Raw genomic sequence first — 21,146 nt, 5'->3', positions numbered from 1 at the left:
AGCCACCCCCGTGGTCCCCACCAGCATTCGGGATCACCACCCCACACACTCGCCATGAGCCATTTCCGCACACTGGCGCCCAGAGCAGGTGGGGGTTAAAGGCTGGACAGCAGGCGGGGTTGGCAAGCACCTGGCAGAACAGACCAGCCTGCATGGAGGAGCCCATCCTCTCTGGTGAGGTCCCACCCGCACAGCAAACCAGGGTCCGGGCAAGGCAGCTCCTGTTGGAAGTCTGGTGGCAGCTGGCAAGCCCCTGTAACAGGACAGCCCCTGGGGCAGACACTCAAGTCGCCTGCAAAACGGGGACCAACAGCAGAGGCTTCAGAACCACTGTGCACCCCACATCTACAATACAGAGGTGCGTGATGCCGTTATTGGAAAACACGGTGTGTGGCTAACATTGTCTCCATAAAGGGATTTTTAATATTCGTTCCCCTTGGCAGCAGACGCACCAGATAAACACACAGGCCATCTGTGTATTCTTTCTAGGTTAATGCTTTTGACTCAAATGAAACTGGCTTTTGTGAAGTAGGCTTTGTTTTTTACCTACTCCCTTATCACACTTTTTGCCTCACAAATTTATGGGATGAAATATGTCCAGTGAGGTGAACAAGAATCCCAGCCAAGGGACTTACCCAGAAAAATGAGGCTGGATTCACACACAAATAAGCTAACGGCGAGTGAGAGCTTAACTCACATGTGCCCCCTCTCCAAAAGCAGCTGGATGCTGACCCTGCAGGTGGGCGGGGCAGAGCCCCAGGGGACAGGCCCAGGAGGCAGCCTGGCTGGCCAGGGGGCTCAGCAGCTCTTGGCACCACTGCCCACCCAGGGAGCCCTCCCACCCTCTGGCCGTGGTCTAACTAGCCCACCAGGGGTGCCCCGGGAGCACTGGCTAATGCCGAGGCCTCGCTGACAGCTTCCTCGTGGCCTCCACATGGTATCTGCCAGGGTCCAAAAGGAACACAAGCCTCAAACTTTACCCTACTCCCACAGCACTCATTTACACAGGCCACCGGCAATTCCTTCTAGAAGCTTCACCTGACACTTGAATTTATTCTTAGGTCACTTCATGCTTTCCAGCAGACATCAGGTGTAATGCTACCATCCAGGCATAAAGTCACAGCCAAGGTTTTCTGAGCTGCATGTGTGCAGGCCACACGGACTAGACAGAAGGAGGGGACATGCTCCCTTCCATGCATGCTGTCCACACCAGTTTCCATAGGCTCGACCATGCTGTTTCCGTGGTGAGGCTTACTGCCCCAAGTGCAGACAATGTCCAAGAGCCCTGTTCTTCCCAGCGGAGGTGAAAGGGCTCCACAGGTTCACCAGGGTGAAAGGCAAATGGGGACAAGGCTGAGCTCCTGGTGGCAGTGTGTCCCCGGGGGTGGCGTTTGCATCTTCAGTAGGTACCTGGTCTCCATGGAAGACAACTAAGCCACGTCCTGGTGCCAGTGGGTCAGGAGGCTTTGTGGGCCATTCCCGTAGTGCCTGCGGTGGGAGTGCCTCCAGGCATCAGACAAACCACCCTCACCGAGCCTTCAGATCCCTCGGCCACCTCGCCTCACGCAGAGCGAGCTGTCCTGCCCTGCCATCCATGAGAGAAGCTGGGGAAGAGCTGGGCGGCACAAGCACCAGGACCCCCTGCCAGTCTCACCCAGGCCACCGTGGAATATCAAGAAGGAGATTCCAGTCTGTGAGCCTGATGGTTCCAGGGTCCTGAGGGCCTGACCCAGAGCTGAGCCAGTGGCAGCGAAGGCCTGAAAGGTCATGTGTCAGAGAGTGACGGCCACGGCTCTCACTCAGGAGCCCGCCATGGGAAATGCTGATTTACTAAATGCATTGATACTAAGTAACATAGCAGAACCTATTGAAAAAGATCAGCTTAAAGCTAATCATAGAAGCTAATCAATCATATACTTTCAAAACCATATAGAATGAAGCTGCTTCAAGGTTTACCAGTGTCCCTTGTGTGAGCTGTTTCCGTGTGTGTGTGTCCCTATCAAATGAGTCTGAGATTTTTTTATTAAAGTTTTCTCCAAGGAAATTACAAACAGCATAGTTTACTAAAACCTAACTGGCCAGTAGCTGCAAAGACAAAATAGTGACACAGAATGAGGAATTTTAGGTAGGTGAGATTCAGTGAGTTTTCTTCTACTGTTTTCTGTGAATGGGAATGGATATTTAGGGAGAAAAAATTTTTCACTTACAAAAATCTTTTTTAAAGGTATGTCTTGCTTTTTGCCATTATTACAAAAAAAAAAGTTCTTTAGCTATACAAAGACTCCAGCCTGCCACTTCTAAATTCAAAGTTTCAATGAATTTTCTTTGTAGATAGTACATAGAAACGTATGTAGGTAAATGAAATAATTCCAAATGCAGCCTATTTGACTTCTCTTCATCTTTTATGGAAATATCTGTAGAAGGAGATCTTGTATCTGTTTAACATTTTAGGCTATTTTTCCCTACTAAAGTAAAACTGAGTTTGTGAATCAGATTGCTTTTGTTCAACAAAAATTACAGTTCTTTCTCTTCCATGCATTTCCAAAATACTATTATTTTATATTTGGGCCAGAGTTAGAAGAAAAGTCCTCCCAGCAGATCCAGTCCCTGGGCACATGGGTGAGCTGCAGCTTCACTGGGCATCGCTGCCACCCCAGACCCGCTATGCTTGGATTCAGGTAATGCTCCCACCACAGCACCTTCAGTTAAAGTAAGAATCAACACTTCAGTCACTGCATTTTTCCCTTGTCAACCCAACAGCATGTTGAATTGAATTGAAATCCCATTTTCCATCTAACAGTAGCTGATTACTGTACTCCATGCACCCCTTTTGGAGCAGCCAGGGACTTCAGCAGCCGAGGCTGACCCACAATGGCACTGGCCACCTGGAGCCTGGACAGGGGGCTCGGAAGCTGGGCATGCAGGGAGGAGCCGGGCACCCACGTTCTCAAGGCAGATCAGCTCACACAGCCCCTTCTGTGCCTCAGCTCTCTCGGACTTCCCATTCCCCACCAGGTGAGAACAAACTCCTCTATCACACATTCAAGCCCACCATCTGCCTCTCAACCCTCTCCCATTCCTTGTCCTGCTTCCCTCTGCTGGCTTCTCTGGGGCCCTCGCAATGGCAGGTGAAGGGACACATCAGACTGCCATGTGACTGACACATGTGACACAGTGCCCCAACAACAGGGCAGATGATCTTGGGACGTGGTGCCCCCAACAGTGGGGGAGACGGACTTGGGACGCGGCGCCCTGACGGTGGTGGGAAGATGGACTCAGCCTTCTCTGCCAGCCTCTCATGTTCAGAGGGCTTCCCAGGTTCTTCTGGGTTTTCGGCTTGGAGAGGTGCCCGCTTTGGTTCATGCACTGGCCTTTCTGTGGCCCTTAAATGTGAAAGGCCCTAGAGCACTCTTAATAAACAAAGTGCAGTGGCAGAGGAGCCCTAGATCACGTGTAACCGTCTGCTACAGCAGCACCCTACTGGGAGCAGGAAGGCTCTGGATCAGGGGCCTATGGACATGGCAGCAAATCCATGCATGGACAGGGGCTGCCCTGGGCACAGACAAGGGCCCAGGGTGAGCAGAAGCCTGCCACTGCAGTGAGCCTGGGACAGGAGCACGCAGTGTGATTTAAGACACCAGGGCCCGCGTCTAAGGAACAAGGCAAATTCTTTGTCACACAGCAAAGCGCCTTGCATCTGTTCACCTAGGGTGTATTTCATGATGAAGGGAAGAAAGAGCTTGTCATTTAAAATCCGGCCAAGCAGGGGACCGAGGTGGTCGGATGTTCGCTCTGTTTAAGGGATTGTTGGAGCTGACAGCGAGGCGACCAGAACAGCTCCACAAACACAGTTTTGGCTTGTGTGGTCTTTTTACACAAAGGATGAGAAAAACAAGATAAGTTTCTTTCCAAATGCAACTCTATGTGTGCTCGAAACATCAGCATATTTTGCTAAGTCATTCACATGAGAAGCATGTCAGCGCTTTGCTGTAGGCACACAAGATAACCCCTAAATCTCACTCTTGAATCAGGAAAACCAAAAATTACAAGTGTAAAACCGACACAGAAAGAAATCACTGGAAATGGTGCAGGTGTGATCATCCCTTTGCTAAAGGGAAAAACGGGAAAGAGTTGAGAGAAGCAATAATAAACTTCAGTGAGAATAATTTTGCAAGACTTTGGAAACATTCTGTGGCTCTCCTGGATAAATCTATGTCATGATGACATAAAGCTTTCTAAGATAAGAGAGCCTTAAACAAGCTTTTAAAAAATGACTCTGCTCTTGAGATTCACAGAAATTAACTCTTCCTTACATGATCTGAAAACTCACCAACATTAAACCTTGAGCGTTTAACATATAAAAACTTGGCGAGGATGGAAATAAAATGTCGATACTTATATTTTAATGGTTGGTCTATCAGTCTTTGAACCAATGATCAAATAGCAGCTCACCTTTGCAGTTTCCACGGTACGCAATCTCCAGCTGGGGGTCTTTGCATTTGGCACGTTGAAATTCACAGCGAGACAAGAAGGTCCTTCCATCAGATGCACAGAGAGGTTTCTGAGGGGAGCCCCCGCAGTCCACGCTGCAGTCTCTGTCTTTATCTTGGTCAACTCTCAAAAACTTGGGGGAGGAAAGAAAAAGAGGCCAAGCAAATGTGAGGGAATGTTCTGCAGAGCGGGAGGAGACAGGCCGTCTAAGGCCACTCGATGTTGGAGAAGGGAACGCCGTTAGGGGAGCACGGGAATCTCTGAAAACTTTCACCGACTGTAACCAGCTATGCTTGGTGTCAGTCTGCCTGCAGCCCCAAATGCCCTCCTAAATGGCGTGGCAAATGGTTCACGCTGCCCTGGGCTGCGTCTGCATTCTTAGCAGGCTGAATGGCAACCTTCTTTCAACTCTAAGTCCATTTGCTAGTTTACTCCCACGTCCACTAAGCTTTGTTATCATTGTGGAAGTTCCAAATGTCTGTTTGGAAGGTGGGGGGCAGCCTCTGGACTAAATCCATGTCCTGGGAGCTCAATACCCACGTGAATTAGATGAACATTTTCCCAGCGAAAGCCCACACTCTGAGGAAGTTGCTTGCTTACTTCAGTGACATGCACCACCCAGGGGGCATGGGGGACACAAGTCAGGGGCCGCCCCAGACCGCAGGGCTGCCAGAAGGAGGCTGCCCGAAGAAGCCCACTGAGATGGCCCCAGTGGCACGTCATGTGCTGCAGTGCCCAGGTACCACTCCAGGTCCCCACCTGCCACCGCTCCCTCCAGCATCCGGGACACACCACATCAGAGTGGAGCGTGTCTTCCAGTGAGGCCCAGGTGCACCCGTCTGCTCCCACACCACCCTCCTTAGACCAGTGCCAGCACCCTGCCTGCTCCCTGGCTTCCCGGTCCCACCCCACAGGTTCTGGCATCATCCCACCTAGTCCTCATCCTGCACACAGAGCAACAGGAAGGCCTGGGCAGCTTCACTCTTCAGGACGGACGGAGCCACTGCCACCTTCGGTTTTTGGAGCATCACCTGCCCTTGGAGGTGTTTTCTCTGGTTTGTGGCACATCAATAATTCAGTGAGGGAGAGAAAGAAGTACCTCAAATGCACTCCTTGACACAAAGACATGGTCAAAGGCATTCAGCCAGAGTTAGTTTTGTAAGTCTCCTGCTCGTTGCAGAGCATTTAGAGCAAATTACACTAAAATACATGTCAGGAAACATCAGAGTGACCGCAGAGCAGGGGGACTGGACCGGAAGCCGAGATACCAGACACTTGGTTACTTAGCCAAACCTCAACGGAGACTCTGTGCCCTACGGTGAAATCACTCCCACCGAAAACATGGCTACAGGGTGAAGAACAGGAAGCAGAAGACAAGTCCCCCAGAGATGGCACCTCATGCAGCCCTGATGCAGCGTTGGGGAAGCCGCTCCCAGGGTAGGGGGTGGCACAGTACTCACACCCACTCTTACTTGTTAAAAGTGTTAAGGAGAAATCCATCTTATAAAGGTCCCCTGACCCATCTGATTTCCGAATAAGGGCCAGGCGGAGCCCGGTTCTGTGCCTGCGTCCAAACTCCAGTGAGACCCCCCAGTGTCTGAAGTCCCACCCAGGTCCCTCGCTCGCATCCCACCCTCACACCTCCTGTGGTCACGGTCTCGACCTTACTCGGGCAGAACGTGTGCCTAGTAACAACTCTGAAACGAGGCTACGGGCTCCAGGCGGCCACAGGTCTGGCTCCTGCAGGGTTTGCCCAACAAGCCCCCATACAGAGCAGGTTCTTGACCATGGTGTGTCACAGGAGCGGGCTGGACACCAAACGTCCCCTCGACAGCCCTCTCATTTCTGGGGTCAGTGGGAACCCTGTTTTGCCACCGTTGAGGGGCATGTACACCGCATGGCTGGGGAAAGCAGAGAGGGTTCTGCAGAGGACGAGAGGGGCCCCCATACTCATCTCACCACCACCCTGTGGTGAAAGAAACCTGTGGCGTCTGAGTCCCTTGCTCTGTGACAAAAAGCCAAATGCCACCTGCTCACACACCCTGGGGGCACGACCAGAGGCTGTCCGTTTCGGATGGAATGCTGTGTGGGTCTGGGGGTTCGGTGGGAGACGCTCACAGGTGCACCAATGAAGAGACGGAGGCTCCCAGGGGACACCATGCCCAGAGAGTCTGTGGGCAGCTGAAACCAGACCAGGGACTTGGGAACCAGGTCTGTACTCTCCACTGTAGTCACGCATGGTGGGGCACTGGATCCAAAGGTGCCCGGGCTGGGTCTTTCTCCAGGACACGCCAGGGCTACAATATTCACCACTCTGCACCCCACCCGCCAAAAAAGACAGGACCAACTTTTGAAAAGGAGCCTTGCAAAGGCACGTGGAAGGGGGGCTGGGGTAATGGGCCACAGTGAGCCCTCTGTCCCGCCCTCCCAGTGCCTTCTCAGGTTTCACCTCCCCCTGCATGAAGGCCACTAAGTGCTGGCTCAGGCCTGGCGCCCTCCAGAGTGGAGGATTCTTACTCCCTCGTGCACCCCGGTTTACTCACTGAAGCAGATTCTTCACATTTTTAAGTCTTGGTTTATGTTGTGAGATAGCCAAGCACAGGATTCTCTGAAGACAGTCCTCTTCTCCACTCTTTGAGATGGAACATCTGAAGCTTTAATGTTGTCACAACCCCGCCCAGGCACCATCTCCAGCACAAAGAAGCACATAGTCTGAGACAGGCAGAGGGCTCTCGAAGCCCGCATCTATGGCCCGTTCTGCTGTCAGTCACCCGACACCTCCCCGCTGGGCATCTGCACTGCCCCCCTGCAGGTGCTAACACAGGAAGAACCAGCTCTCTGCCCTCATCGGCATGTTCCACACAAAAATAGGGCATTTCACCAGTACAGGATGAGGGCACAAGTCACCATGTGCAGCTCAGCCAGAAGCTTGGGCATGCAGATCACTGGGCTCTAGGTCTGCAACCCAGCATCAAAGTCATTAGCCTCATGCAGCTGTCCAGGTAGACATTAACTAAAGCCACGTGAGACTTGCGCTCCCATGGTGCCCTGCACAGGCCACCCTTCCAGCTCCCACGGGCCGCCTGTCTGGAGCCTGGGGTGGGCGGGCGGATGGCAGGGAACCTGCTCTCACTGCAGGCTCTTCTTTTCGATGTTGCTACCTGGAAGCAAGGGTTCAAGGGCAATCAATCTCCTAAACCAAGTTTTCAATCCCAATGTTTAGAACAGATGCAAAAAGATGAATACAAACTGCTTCCATGGCTATATTACTAATGAAACACATCCAAAATGCTGAGAAAGAACCATTTTTTGAAAAAATTATCTGGAAATTCACACCTGACACCTGTAATTTTAGGAAAAGAGAAAAAACCTTAATTATAGGAGGAAGAGAAACATGAAGACTTTTGTGAAGACAAAGAGGACTCTGAGGGACCTCAAAGCTAATTTAGAAGTGACATGAAGAGCAGGAGACACAGTGATGGGGGTGAGGACAGACGTAGGGTCAGCTGGACAGAGGAGAGGACAGACGTGTGTCACCTGGGGGAAGCCTGGACTTACCCTGCTCCTGTAGTGTCACCTGGGTGGACCAAGGCGGGTGGAGAAGCCCTGGCACAGGGAGCCAGGTGGGCAGTGCCGTCCATGTGAGGCACACACAGGAATGCACAGGCAAAAGCGGCACAGGGCCAGCTGCAGTCTGTCCCCCAAGGTTCCCTACCTGAGGACCCCCAGGCTTCCTGCCTGCAGCTCCGGAAGACACTACCCAGGTCATCGCCAGCTGTGCCCCAAATGTACACTCGCCTCCCGTGAGCTTCTCCCAGCATCATACACATTGTCTGCATACTACAGAGAAGCCAGGAGTTGCAAAGAGATGCCAGGAAACATCCAGGCTTATCAGAGGAAACGCCAGAACCAGGGCAGCAGGGCTGGGACAGGGTGCGGTGGCACCAGCTGATCGGCATTGCATTTTGGGGAGCCAGGCACCAACACCCTGATTCTAGCTGAGCCGACACCTCTCCTTCACCACCTGGAGAACCAGGACCCCAGGGTAGGTGTGAGCCCACGCCCCACTCTCCAGAGCCCCCTGCCATCTTTGTGCTTGGCTCTGGGGCAGCGGCTCCAGCCAGGGGCCTCTATCTGTCTCTGGGGGAAGAGCATTGAAAATAATTCACTTCTCAAATTGTACCTGCTCCACGGCCTGGGGTTTTCTGCCCCAGAAAGTCAGTTAATCCTCAGCAGAACAAGTCTGAGACACTGTAATTTCCGATGTACTTAAAAAGCATTTCTCAGCAATGATGCATCAAGGGAACATTTCTAGTGTGGGTCCAGTTATCCAAAAGGGTTTGGATGGGCTCTCTGACCCTAGTCAAGTGCTTCAGTGGAAGTCCAGACAAATGCTATCTGGGTGTTAAATCCAGAAAAACAGGAGAGGGAAAAGGATAGCAGATCTATCCAGTGTTTTTACTATTTGCTAAGTGGATTAGCCTTTTATGCCCCTAAAACCTAATAGAGAAAGATAGGTTTTTGGGGCATAAAAGGCTAATCTACTTAGCAAATAGTAAAACAGGGTCATCACAACGCCTGCCCCCACGTGTGCAGCTTCCTGGTTGCAGACCCTGCACTTCTGCTGCTGGTGAAGAACAAATCCACCCAGAGTGCTGGGGAGGAGAAACCACTCCAAGTGACATCTGGTTTAGCTATTCAACAAATCCGCCAAGTTTTAGACCGATGTGCCTGGCATAACGTCAAACCAAGAAAACAATGAGGTTTATAATGGAAACAGAGACAAAACTTTAATTTAGGATTGTTCAAATAGCAGCAGAATGATTCCACACTCGTAATATTCCGAAATTACTGAGCCCACAGTTGTTGACATGCCAAACTCACAGAAAGCGGCTACCGCACAGAATCAAATTATGTTTTTCGAAGGGCAACTCCTGTAGGATTTCTTGTCCAAAACACTGACTAGGGAAAACCAAGGAAAATACCAGCAAGCACCAAAGAAGTTACAAACGAGAAACTCGCCTGATGAAACAGAGGTGGCTGCAGCAGATTTCCTTAGCCGCCACAGAACTGGGGAAAGATAACAAGGATCTATACACTTAATAAAAATAGATACCACCTTGTCAACTTGTTTGTCTAAAGTGAATTTTAACTAACCAGGACTTAGTATACTTAAAATGTTCCTGTTAATATACCAAACTAATGTTATTTTTTTTAATGTAATACTATTATATGGCCAAATCTTATCACACCCATGTCCACTCTAAAGCTGGCTTGGCCTTTATATTTTGACTGTTGTCTTCTGCACATCTTTCCTTAGGTTCTGGAAGCCTGTCACTTATTTTAGAGTTTGCACATCATTCATAAACACTGGCCTCCAGCATTGTGCAGAGCTATACAGTATCTTGGGCAAGGTAAGATTATAAAATAATGGGAATTGGGTTTGTAAGAAACCTACACCAATAAAGGCCAATATTCAAGTCACTTCTGAGCAACTTGAAACATTCCAACAGTTTAGTTTTTACTCAAATTTGCGAGCTCTTCCTCTGAAACCACTTTCACAACCACCTGTGACAGACTCAGGAAATGTCATGGACTGGGGTCACGGCATTTCCCCTGGTAGTCTGGGGTGACCCCCACCAGCCCACAACACAGGGACACCAGGGCACTCCCCTCACAGTGAGGACGGCAGCCCTGAAGCCCAGCGGGACGCGGTACCATGCTCAAAGTGAAAGCACTCCATCCCGTGGGAGGGGCCACATGTGGGCCTCTTGCCACTGTCCACATTTTGTCCCACAAGACAGTGCTGTCTCTCAGTGTCACCCCGTGTCCACCATCACCTCATGACCAGGAAAGAAGTCCTCTTAGCTCTGCCACTCCATGTCATCTGTGGTTACAACCATGAAACGTGGACCTGCCAGGCTTACATGTCTAGCCTCTAGCACAGGTCTGCAACACTGATGTCCACACACTCAGAAAATGGATTTTCCAGGCTCAGCTAATCAGATGTGATCAGCCAATGGCTGCAAGAGCCTGACTGTCCATGCACGCCCTTGGGGGCAGGCCTTCCCATGGCCCTGGTGCATCGCTGGCCCTGAGCACACAAAGGGAGCCACAGGGAGGCAAAGCAGGAAACGGGAAATTTGTGAATTAAAAATAAACCCTGTGCTTGTGTGTGTGTGTGTGTGTGTGTGTGTGTGTGTGTGTGTGGTTAGCAATGTGTCTATTTGTTCCAGAAAAGGCTAAGGGCATCAAAGGCCAGCTCACTGTCCATCAGACTTAGGGTTCCACAGCCACGGTTCCCACTCTGTTTGGTGCCTGTCATGTGGTCAAGCTGGCAGTATCCCCTTGGAAATAGCAAAATAAAATTGTAACAAAGTACAGACGGCTTCTCTGCATCTGCATCTGCTAAGATCAAAACAGTCCTACGGCTCATGTGTGCAGATATTTTAACTTGAGTATCGAATTACTGTTTTGGTTTAGGTTTTCCTTAAATAATTTATTGTCATTAGTATTAGTACTTTTGATCTCTAGATATGCACTTAAGCTCTGCCTGACTCTGGTGGAAGTCGTCCATGAGGATTTTAGGGCCGACCGACTTCAAATACTTATTTTAAAAGATGCATGCAATGCGCGGGGTCATCACAAGACTGAAACCAAGCGACCTCCGCGGTCCAGCTGCCAGAACCCGCCCAGACCATCCGGTGCGCCTGGAAACGCCCTTCTGATTCCTGCCTCTCCCCTCATCCCACTCTTCAAGCATATTGGAAACTAACTTCTTCATATGATCTTAGCATCCATGACATCTCACACACACACTGACTTGTGATTGTAATGTAAAAAGTCACTTTTATGTTCAGTCTTGTCTGTCTCTGGCTTCTTCATGACCCAGACTCATCCAGCTTCCACTGGGCCCAAATCAGAACCACTGCATTACTTAGATACATGATGGGGAAGGCCTGATGGGGGAACTACTGGGAAAACACTGGGCTGACCCACCGCGAATTATGCAGGAAGGTCCATAAATATTTCCTGTTGTCAAGGATGACCTCCCCAGAGCTATATGGGGTTGTCCTTTATAAGAGAAAGCACATCACCTGCCCTCCTTCTGGGACATGCAGATGTGCAGACGGGGAAGATCCCTCCAGGTCTGATCCCATGTGAGCAGGGAGTTGGCATCCCCAGGGCAGCCTCAGCCTCACCCCCAGGGCCCGGCAGCAGTGAGCTTGTGGCCATGGCAAATGGCACTGAAGAGAGATGAGATGCCTGGGCTTCATCAGCAGAACACGCCCAGCCCTGGGCCGTGTCACTGGTGTTTACACCAGCAGTCTGAAAGCTCTCCTGAGCCTGGGCTAGCTGCCCCGGGACAGGCTGCCCCAGTTTGAGGCAGGTTCCATGATTATAAACCCAGGGGTTCACGTCAGGTTTCTCAGGTCCCACCGAGGCCTAAAACCCGAAGCCTCTGCAGGCAGACTCCTTGTCTCAGGGTCCCCACTGTGCAGCTTGGCAGGAGACGGGCATGTACACCTCGATGGGCGGTGCTGCTCTCCGTGCGGCCGCAGACCTGGAAAGGGGTGGGTGCCCCCTTTGGGGCCCACGCGTCCTGGTGCAACGGTGTGTCATTCTGTACAAGGCGCTACATGCCTCAGAGGAGGCTCGCTGTTTTCCTCCCTCGCTCACTTCACTCTAGAACTGCTGCCGGAGGGCCCAGAATGACCCCGCAGAGGACGGGGCTTGAAGTCTTCCTCCAACAGGAATGCTCAGGAGTCTGAGACATCTGTCCCCTCTCCTCCCATGAACACGAAGACCTGCCCCAGATGCACGAAGGCAGGGCTGAGTGTTCACAGGCTAATGGAAGGAACGGGGTCAAGCATGTTTTCTAGATCTTATTGTGGGTCGAACTGTGTCCTTCCCCTGAAAAATATGTATGCACTTAACCCCAGTCCCTGTGAGTGTGACCATATCTGGAAATAGGGTCTTTGCAGGCATGACTGACTTATGATGAGGTTCCACTCAGTTAGTGGACCCCACATCCAGTCACCAGTGATATGGGTTGAATTGTGTACCACCACCCCCCCATTTCATATGGGAAGTTCTACCTCCCATCACCTCAGAGTGGGACCATCTTTGGAAAAAGGACTGTGGCAGGTATAATCAGTTACATTAGACTGGGCCATGCTGAAGGGAGTGACCTTTAACCCAATATGACTGGGGTCCTATAAAAAGGGGAACTGAGGACACAGACGTCAGAGAGAAAAGGCTACAGCAAGACAAATGGGTGGGGGGATGTGTCCACAAGCCCAAGAACATCCAAGATGGCCAGTAACCACCGGAGAGGCCTGGACCAGAGCCCCCCACCCAGCCAGGACCCGGCCCTGCCACACCTGCCCACACCTGCTCCCTCCAGGCGAGAGATTGCCTGTCTACTGTGGACAGCAATTTGCCATGACAGTGTAGGACACAAACACAGATGGGCTGCCTCACAATAGCAAAGGAGAGAAATAACAAAATAACATTGTAGAAATCATCACATTAAAAAACTCCAGTCACAATAATTGTTAATTTTACTACTTTACAGATGAAAGTTATATAGAAATTACCCCCCCACACACAAAAAATACTCAAAAGGGGAAAGAGAACCACATCTATATGTGGATTGTGGGCATGTGTGTACATATCCTTTGATTAAAAGGTAGTTTCAAATTCACTCTGTATGAACTCCTTTCCTACACATCATATTGCCACATGAGTGAGGAGGCTCAATAAATACTAAAATCCATTAGGAAACAAACTTCCCAGTTCTTTTCTGCACTCTGTATATCCTAAAACAGACCACTTTTGCTGCCAGCCTGATGAGAGGGAATGGGGTCTGGATAATTTATAAGCCGAGGATGGGTCACTTATGCCTGCGATGAGCCCATTTATGTGGCACACTCACCCCAGCCAGCGTCAGAAGACCAAGGATAGTGGCGACAGGTGGCCCGAGGAGGTGTCTGAACAGCAGAAATCCTGGGGGTGTGAGCTGCGGAGAAGAGGGGCCTTGGAGCTCTTGGAGGACCGACCTCACTGTGCCCGTTATGCTCAGAGACGACACTGGTGCACCCGGACAGGTGCAGCATGACAGGCCCTTCGAGGAGGACAACAGTGACCAGAGGTGAACACAGGAAGTCTGCTCTGTGCGGCCGGGAAGTGGCCAGCAGCTGAGGTGGACAGGAGAGTGGGGCCGGGGTACCCTGGGACCCCTCCAATGTGGAGGGGCCTGAGAGATGCAGGGCAGAATCCCTTCTCAGGAACGACTCTGTCCCACCTAAACTCCGCCCCCAGCAGTGGGTGCAGTCCTAAGCGCGCCTGCAGGAGGCTGCAGGTGTCTCGGAAGGCACCCTGGTCTCCTCTCCAGGGTCCCTTGATCTGCTGAGCCTCCACCGCTAGCTGCCCACCTTCTGTACACTCACATGCAGTACTTACAGGGCCTGCCAAAACTGAATGCATGAACCAGGTGATTAAAAACCAAAAAGACAAAACCCATTCCTGCGTGATCTGCACTTCCCTGGCCTGCATGTTGCCGATCAGTTCACAGAGGACCTCACTGCCCTGGAATATGCCCGTCCACGCCACTGCACCCCGCAGCGCAGTGCGATCCTGCTCCGTGTGTGATTCTCCGCTATTAAAAGCAATTCTGTGAAGGCTGAGGTCCCAGCCCGGACTTTTACTCTGTAGTGAAAAGTTACAAGATGCGGACTTGAACAGTAGAGAGTTGGAACCAGCACTATTTTCCTGCAAAATGCTGTAGAACCACGACAAAATCTGAGCAAACTGAACAGTCAGATAAGTTTTCACGTACCGGCCGCTAAAACGCTGTAACAGGACCCTCGGCAGATGACCGCGGCGTGGCCGCACCTGCAGCTTTGGGAAAGGATATCTAGACGCGACTGAGACTCGCATGCAGAGGAGTAGCTCGCTTAGGCCTGAATTTAACCTCCGGAGCAGGGCCCATCGTGGGGAAGCTGTGGCAGAGAAACTACCCAGCACGGCTCCCCCTTCACTCGGTGCTCAGGACGGGGTGGGCCTCAGGGCCCCCATCAGGCGACCAGGATGCGGGATCCCCTGACCACAGCTTGCGGGCGAAGCTCTGCCGCAGACCAAGCCCCTCACCGCAAAGGCCAACGAGGGCGGCGCGCCCCGCAGCACCCCAGGGAGACAGTGATGGTGGCAGAGCGGGGCCAGGACAGTGCCCTCCTCGCGAGGCCTCAGTCGGCCGGGACGATGCTCCGTCAGGCAGCAAGGCTATCGGGGGGCAGCCGCCTCAGGCTCTGAGGCTTCCATCCTGCGGAGCTCCGGACAAAGCAAGCACTTCAGGGGCAGCTTGCCGACCGTCGCCGCGGAAGCTCTATCCCTTCCGCCGGCTCACACACACACGCACACACAATGCACACACGTGCACACACAGTGCACACAAGCATGCACACACATTCACACATGCGCACACACGCACACAGTGCACACACGTGCACACGGTGAACACACACATGCACTCTCCCGTCACCAAGCCGCCATCCCAGCAGTAAGCGACAGGGCCCCCAGGTGGGAGCAGAGGCCTTCCTCCTCGCACCGCCTCTTGCTCCGTCACCGGGAGGGCCACCTGAGGGAGAAGGGGCTCTGTGTGTGCCCCGAATGCCCAACTGCCCTTGTCAGTGCTCTGAGGAAAGAGGTCATCAAAACACCAGCCCTTCCCACTCCCCAGAGGAAAGCAAGGGCTGGAAGCCCATCTAGACACAGGCTGGGCCGCGGGCCCCGCACGAGAGGGCCACAGCCCACAGTCCACGCTCTGTAAGCTGAAGAGGCGGAGGGCACTGGTGTGGGCGCAGGGGCATGCGGTGGGGCCAGCTGACGGCGCAGGGCTGTGGGCGACAGTCTCAGACGCTTGAGGCTTGGGGAGCCGTCCGAGCGATTCGCAGCCTTGGACGTGGAGTCCCGGACCTGAGCCCATCTGCTCCTGGCTGAGAACAGGATTTGAAAAGTGCAGAAGCACAGGAGAATGAAACTGCAGAGACCGAGCGTTTGCAGCCAACCAGCCTTAACTGAGCCTCAAAAATATCCTTAGTCAACTTCCATTTAAGATTTGGAGTCATTGGTAGTATCGCACACAAAATTTATAATGAATTTTGGTTCTTAGATTGAAACCCAAGGGAAATAAATCTGTTGATTCTGCACTTCAAGCAGTACCTTGCTCAGAGAGGTTCTAACAGCTCCAAATGTCTTGTAACACAGGAACCCTGACAAATTCTATGCTATGTGTCAGGAGCCTTTGAAATGATGATGCCCAATGGTTCTACATCCAAAATATATGTGAAGGAAAAAAATCAGAAAAGCACACAAACATGCTCATTGCAATATTATTTTTGATAGCAAAATAAATCCTTAAGAAATTAAATACCCAACAAAAAAGGTTTGGATAAATTACTGCAAATCTATGCATCAGAAATGTATTAATCCATTAAAAATCATATAAAATATGTAGAAAGTATTTTCATACAAAAAAGTAAGATGCAAAGGTAGAAAATTTCAGGTTTACATACACTATACATATGCACACACACATGTATGCATATGTCCACGTATGCAGCGTGTGGTGTATATGTATACATACCCAGCATGTGCACGTGCACACACACACAGTGAAGGATCACAGGGTCAGTAGTACAAAGCCTTATGTTTACTCCCTGGGTAATATTACAAAAAGCTGGTGCTGTTTTCATCGGCTCTTCTATTTCCAAATTTCTACAATGGACCTGAACAACTTTTCTTTTTTTAAAAAAATGACTTCTTATACATTCTATTTTTAACTTACAAAAATACTTCAAATATTTAAGGCATATAACTACTTAAATGTGTAAACATATTTCTGGCACCCAAATGGACATGTGTCAATAGTGAAGTAGGAAGCGCAGGTTATTAAAGGCAACAGCAAAAATCGAACATGCGGCCCAAGCCTCTGTTAGATCAGCTCAGGCATCCCTTTCTCCTCTATGGAACCATGAATCATAATGAAAATTATGCGTCGGGATGATCTCCGCATCACTCTCACCACCACATTTGTGTTGACGCCTCAGAACCTGAAACGTAGCCAAGACTCTCAGATATTTCTAGCTGCCCTCTACAGTTCAACACACAAGTTTTGAGTCAGAAATATCTAGCTTAAATCCTCATTCTGTCTCTTTGTACCCATGTGTTCTTCTGTGAAGTTGCAATAACAGTTTTGCCCACGGTGTTGTTGAGAAGCTTATGGACACAGAACCTGCGATGAGCCGACACCCTCCGTCACTCAGCAGAGCCAGCGACAGGACCCAGACACCGCCAGTCACCTTACCTCCAGCCTCCTCCTCCTCCCGCCTGTCCCTCCTGGTGCCCCACCCACCGATGCCCTCTAAATGCGTGGAGGGGCAGCTCCCTGCTACCCTCGCCCATCTCAGGGCCTCTCTCTTCTCTGTCTGCCACAGCCCTGCTCAGCACGTCACCCTCCCAGCCGCACAGGTGTCCTGCCATCAGTGAGCCATGGGGACACCAGCTGCAGGTCCCCAACGACCCTAGTATGTCTCGTCCCCTGTCCCCAGATTCAGCCTCAGCATCCCATGGGTTATCCCCAGGGCTCGCATCCACCCTACCCGGGCAGGCTCACCACCCCTCCCTCCCCAAGGCTCCCACGGTTTTCATATGGAGCTGACCCACAGTAGAGACCTGCTGTCCTCATGGATTACATGGTGTGGTGGGACGCGGGCAGGGCGCTAGCCATCTTTACGCAGCCAGTGTTTCTGTGTGTGCCTGGCACGGGGGCGTTCTTTCACTGATGTCTCAGGAAGATGAAAGTGAGCAAGTGGCCTCAATCTGCTTCCACAGGGAACAGAGAAGCAGGCGCTGCGATGTGATGACCATGTGCACTCCAGGCAGGATGCTAGCTGCCGTTCACACCACGGCCTCCAAAACTCTGCAAGGAGCACCGTTATCTTCATTTGAGGAGACCAGGAATTTAAGGACATAACAAGTCCACAGTGGCCCATGACAAAGCCACAGTGCAAATTTCAGTCTTTCTGGTCCCAAACTCTCCTGTCACACCATGGTTTCCTGAAATGACAGACGGCTGATGTAAGTCAGACCGTGAGCGTCAGCTCAGTATGAAGCAACATGATCTGAAAGAGCCAAATCTATCTTACATTATTCATTTTTCTGTTTTTCCTTCAAAAATGTATCAAAACCTTAGTCCTAGGACGAGAAGCTGGTTTTCTTTAGGGCCAGCATTGCGGTGCCATTTGAAAGTGAAATGAAGAAGCATCGCACTCCAGAGCCAGGTAGTAGTCTAGCCACCTGACCCCCTTGTCGCTGTCACCTGACCCCTCATGCACCTCCATGTGACCCGCCTCACGCGCCTCCATGCCCCAGTGTCAGAAAGTATAAAACACTGCAGGAGGCCAATACTTAGTGGCGACTGTCATTTGCTCCGAGTTTTCCACATGAAAAAATAGCTGCAAAAGCTGCCGCCTCTCAGATCACAGGCTGGGGCCAGGCCCTCGTTCCTGTGCAGGCTGAGCGAGGGCCCTGGAGCTGGGCAGTGAGCGGCCTGAGCAGCTGGGCAAGGCAGGCATCAAGGAGGCAGTTCTATATGTTTCTTGAGGTTGATAGAACAGATAAATTTGGAACTTATCGGAGTGTAGATGGCATTTGAAGCCATGGACATAGTGGCATTACCAGGATGGCGGGTGTTGGGCAGGGAGGGCCCAGCACTCAATGAGAGGACAGAGAGAGCTTGGCACGGGGCAGGGCTCCTGGGTGGAGGCTGGAAAGAGCCAGTCAGTGCTGGGACATTTCACAGTGAGGAAGCCACATGCTCATGAAGGTCTCTACAGCCCCAGCCTGACTCACAACAGGGGCAGGGGTCCATCAGCACCGCCCTCCCTCTACATAAACACAGAGGGTGATGCTCAGGATGTGTCCCATCTGGTAAAACATGCATGAGGGCCACGCAGGGGCCACCTTCCTCCCAACCCCAGCCTGCTTCCCCACGGGAGTGTGCACCTCACTGTGGGCAGGTGTGAGCAGGGCAAGGGGCACCTGGGGATGCAGCACAGAATCAGGCATGAATGTGTACAGTGCTGTCACGTCATGTCACACAGAGTCAGACACGAGCATGTACAATGTTGTCATGTCACGTATGTCACACAAGATTGCAGAGACTCAGCCAGACTCACCTGGACACACACCCTCTCCCACACTCACACTCTCACAGCAATCCTGACACCAAAGGAGCCCACCACCACTGCACCCATGGGTGTAGGCGATGCTCCGTTAAGGGACATGGTAAGTCCTTCACTGTCCACCTCCCAAGTGACAGGGACGGGGCGTCCTGCATGCTTCTCTCATTTGCCTTGTCTCCAGCCACGCAGGGGAGCCCCTGGACCTGCCACATGGTCTGTAACCTGCAGCTCCACGTACCGCAAAGGTCACCCCGGCCAGGCCACCAGCCCCTGGAGCCACTGCAGGCAGAACTGGGGTTGGGGCCTTATTCTCCTTTAAGAAGAACTCAACGATGTGATCTTTCTTCATGGCTTTGGAGGTGGGGTAAGACAGTGACAGCAAAGCCCTGGACTCACTGATGGACAACCTCACAGCCAGGAGGGCCAGGATGCAGGGGAGACCCGGCGTCCAGACACGCGCAACCCCTGGCAGCAAACGGTGCCATCGCTGGAGGCCCTGACCCCTGAGCTCGCCATTTCACCCTTTACAGTGGCAGCAGACCCAGGCAAAACGGTGAGGGCCTGCATGTTTGTACCAGGCAGGGGCGGACACCTCAGCCTCCACCAAACTCAGAGGATGTCATTGGAGCACAGGTGGCATCTGGCTTCAGTCAAGCCGAGGTGTTTGGACAGGACTGACAGTCTTCCACACCAGAGGAGACGACTGGGCAGTCGTGGGCAGCAGACGTGCAGAGCTAATGCGTGCTGGTGTGTGAGAATCATAACCCGCCCCCACGGTCCCAGGGGCCCCCAAACTGCCAACACACCCGCCAGCGACCCTCTTAGGAGAGAGAAGACCTTGTGGGTAGCTTTTCAAGGTATCGTACACACCCTAGTCTAAGACTTTAGAATAAGATAAAAGAATGTCTGCATTCACCTTGCAGTGTTAGTAAAAGATGAAACACAAAAAGAAAAGTGATTTTGTGCCTAAGAAACTGACCTTTCTGTGCAGGTGGCCTAGTTCATGCCTTGGAGGGAAAGATACCTGCATTTCCAGTTGTTTGCATGAAGGATGACAAGTAAAATCTATTTGGCAAGTCTTACCAGGCTGCGAATCAAGATGCCCAAAGGCAACAGTGTTTACTATTACAGCAATGTGGAAAGTTCCATCTAAGCAAACATGAGACAGGGTTATCTGCTGCATCCCACAACCCATAGTTCCAGGTGGCAGTCCTCTGCCCACCCTAAAATTTACATACTATCTTCAGGTTTTTGAAAGGACCACTTGAAAAACTGATCTGCCTAGTGCAAATCCCAGTATTATTACAAAATTAAATCAATCCTGTGGGTGTATCTAGAATAGACTCTCAGCATCTCACATTTGTTATTCGTTTGTTGTTTTGGTAAAAATTATCCTGGAAGTGCTTCAAATGGCAATGGAAAGAATCCAGGTTTCTTGCTACTCTTGCGTCTCCAGGGAATTGTGGTCTTAGATGCATCTAATATGATGTCACCAAGAAATAAAATGTCAGAGAAACACTTTATGGGATCCTGGAATAGAAATATCTTCCAGAAGTTTGGTTATCCTTGCTCAACATAGAATAAAGTCATGTCACAGATGGCCAACCTTAATACTTGACTTTTTGGAACAATAAACTATCCATATATGGTAAAATTACTTAACTGGCAGGTCTTTTTCATGAGAAAGAAAAGATGCCATACAAACAGAAGAGCAGGAACCTTATTTCTAAAAGACCTTCTATAGAAAGATTAAGTCAATGATTCCCAAATGCTGTTGTGCATAAGGGTCACCAGAAGAAGCCACTTTAGAAATAGCACTTCTGGGCTCCATGCCACAGATCATTTGCATCCCGCACGGTGGGGCGATCTGATGGATATCAGACTTGACTCAGACTATGAGAATTTCTGCACTAAATCACATGCATGGTCACTGAGAAAGGCCAAGTTTGAGAAAATGAATATATTTAAACTTTTGTATGTATTTTCTATGAGCAGATCCATCTTAGAGAAAATTATTGTTTCTAATTTAGTCCTCTAGCCCAAAGACAAGGGAAAATACATATGTGCAATTTCATTGAGTGGACTGGAAATTTCCATGCAATTTTCTTGAAGAGATGAGAAAGCATTTGTAATGAGACTGCAATCTTGGCAATACTCACCCGTGGTAAATGCTCTTTGTCTTCATAAATGTCATCTGCACTGATCGGCTAAGTTGGTAGGGAATCAAACACTGTTTATTTTTACCACAAAAGCATGGGATCTGGCTTTTGGTGCTGGCCTAAATTTGCATGATGCTCTGGATTGCTAACGTTTATTGATTTCAGGACACCATTTACAAACAGAAAGATTTAGAACATTGCTTCTGTATTCAATCCCTGACCCTCTGAATTCTACTGCTCCCTACACTCA

The 21,146-nt window shown here is 50.9% G+C and overlaps 1 protein-coding gene across 2 annotated transcripts in view; it reads right to left on the bottom strand.

Annotated features, from left to right (window-relative positions):
- The window catches only part of SMOC2 (SPARC related modular calcium binding 2), a 128,372-nt gene that overhangs the window by 88,298 nt on the left and 18,928 nt on the right, over window positions 1-21,146 (bottom strand). For both annotated transcript variants that reach the window (XM_037020901.2, XM_037020902.2), the window contains exon 2: window positions 4,453-4,624. In XM_037020901.2, the coding sequence (XP_036876796.2) occupies window positions 4,453-4,624 (172 nt within the window). The remainder of the gene's footprint in view (window positions 1-4,452; window positions 4,625-21,146) is intronic.

This window comes from Manis javanica, chromosome 13 (assembly GCF_040802235.1).
Source record: "Manis javanica isolate MJ-LG chromosome 13, MJ_LKY, whole genome shotgun sequence".
Lineage (NCBI taxonomy): Eukaryota > Metazoa > Chordata > Mammalia > Pholidota > Manidae > Manis > Manis javanica.
The sequence above is the reverse complement of the archived record's forward strand: the minus strand, read 5'-3'. Positions and strand labels throughout refer to the sequence as shown.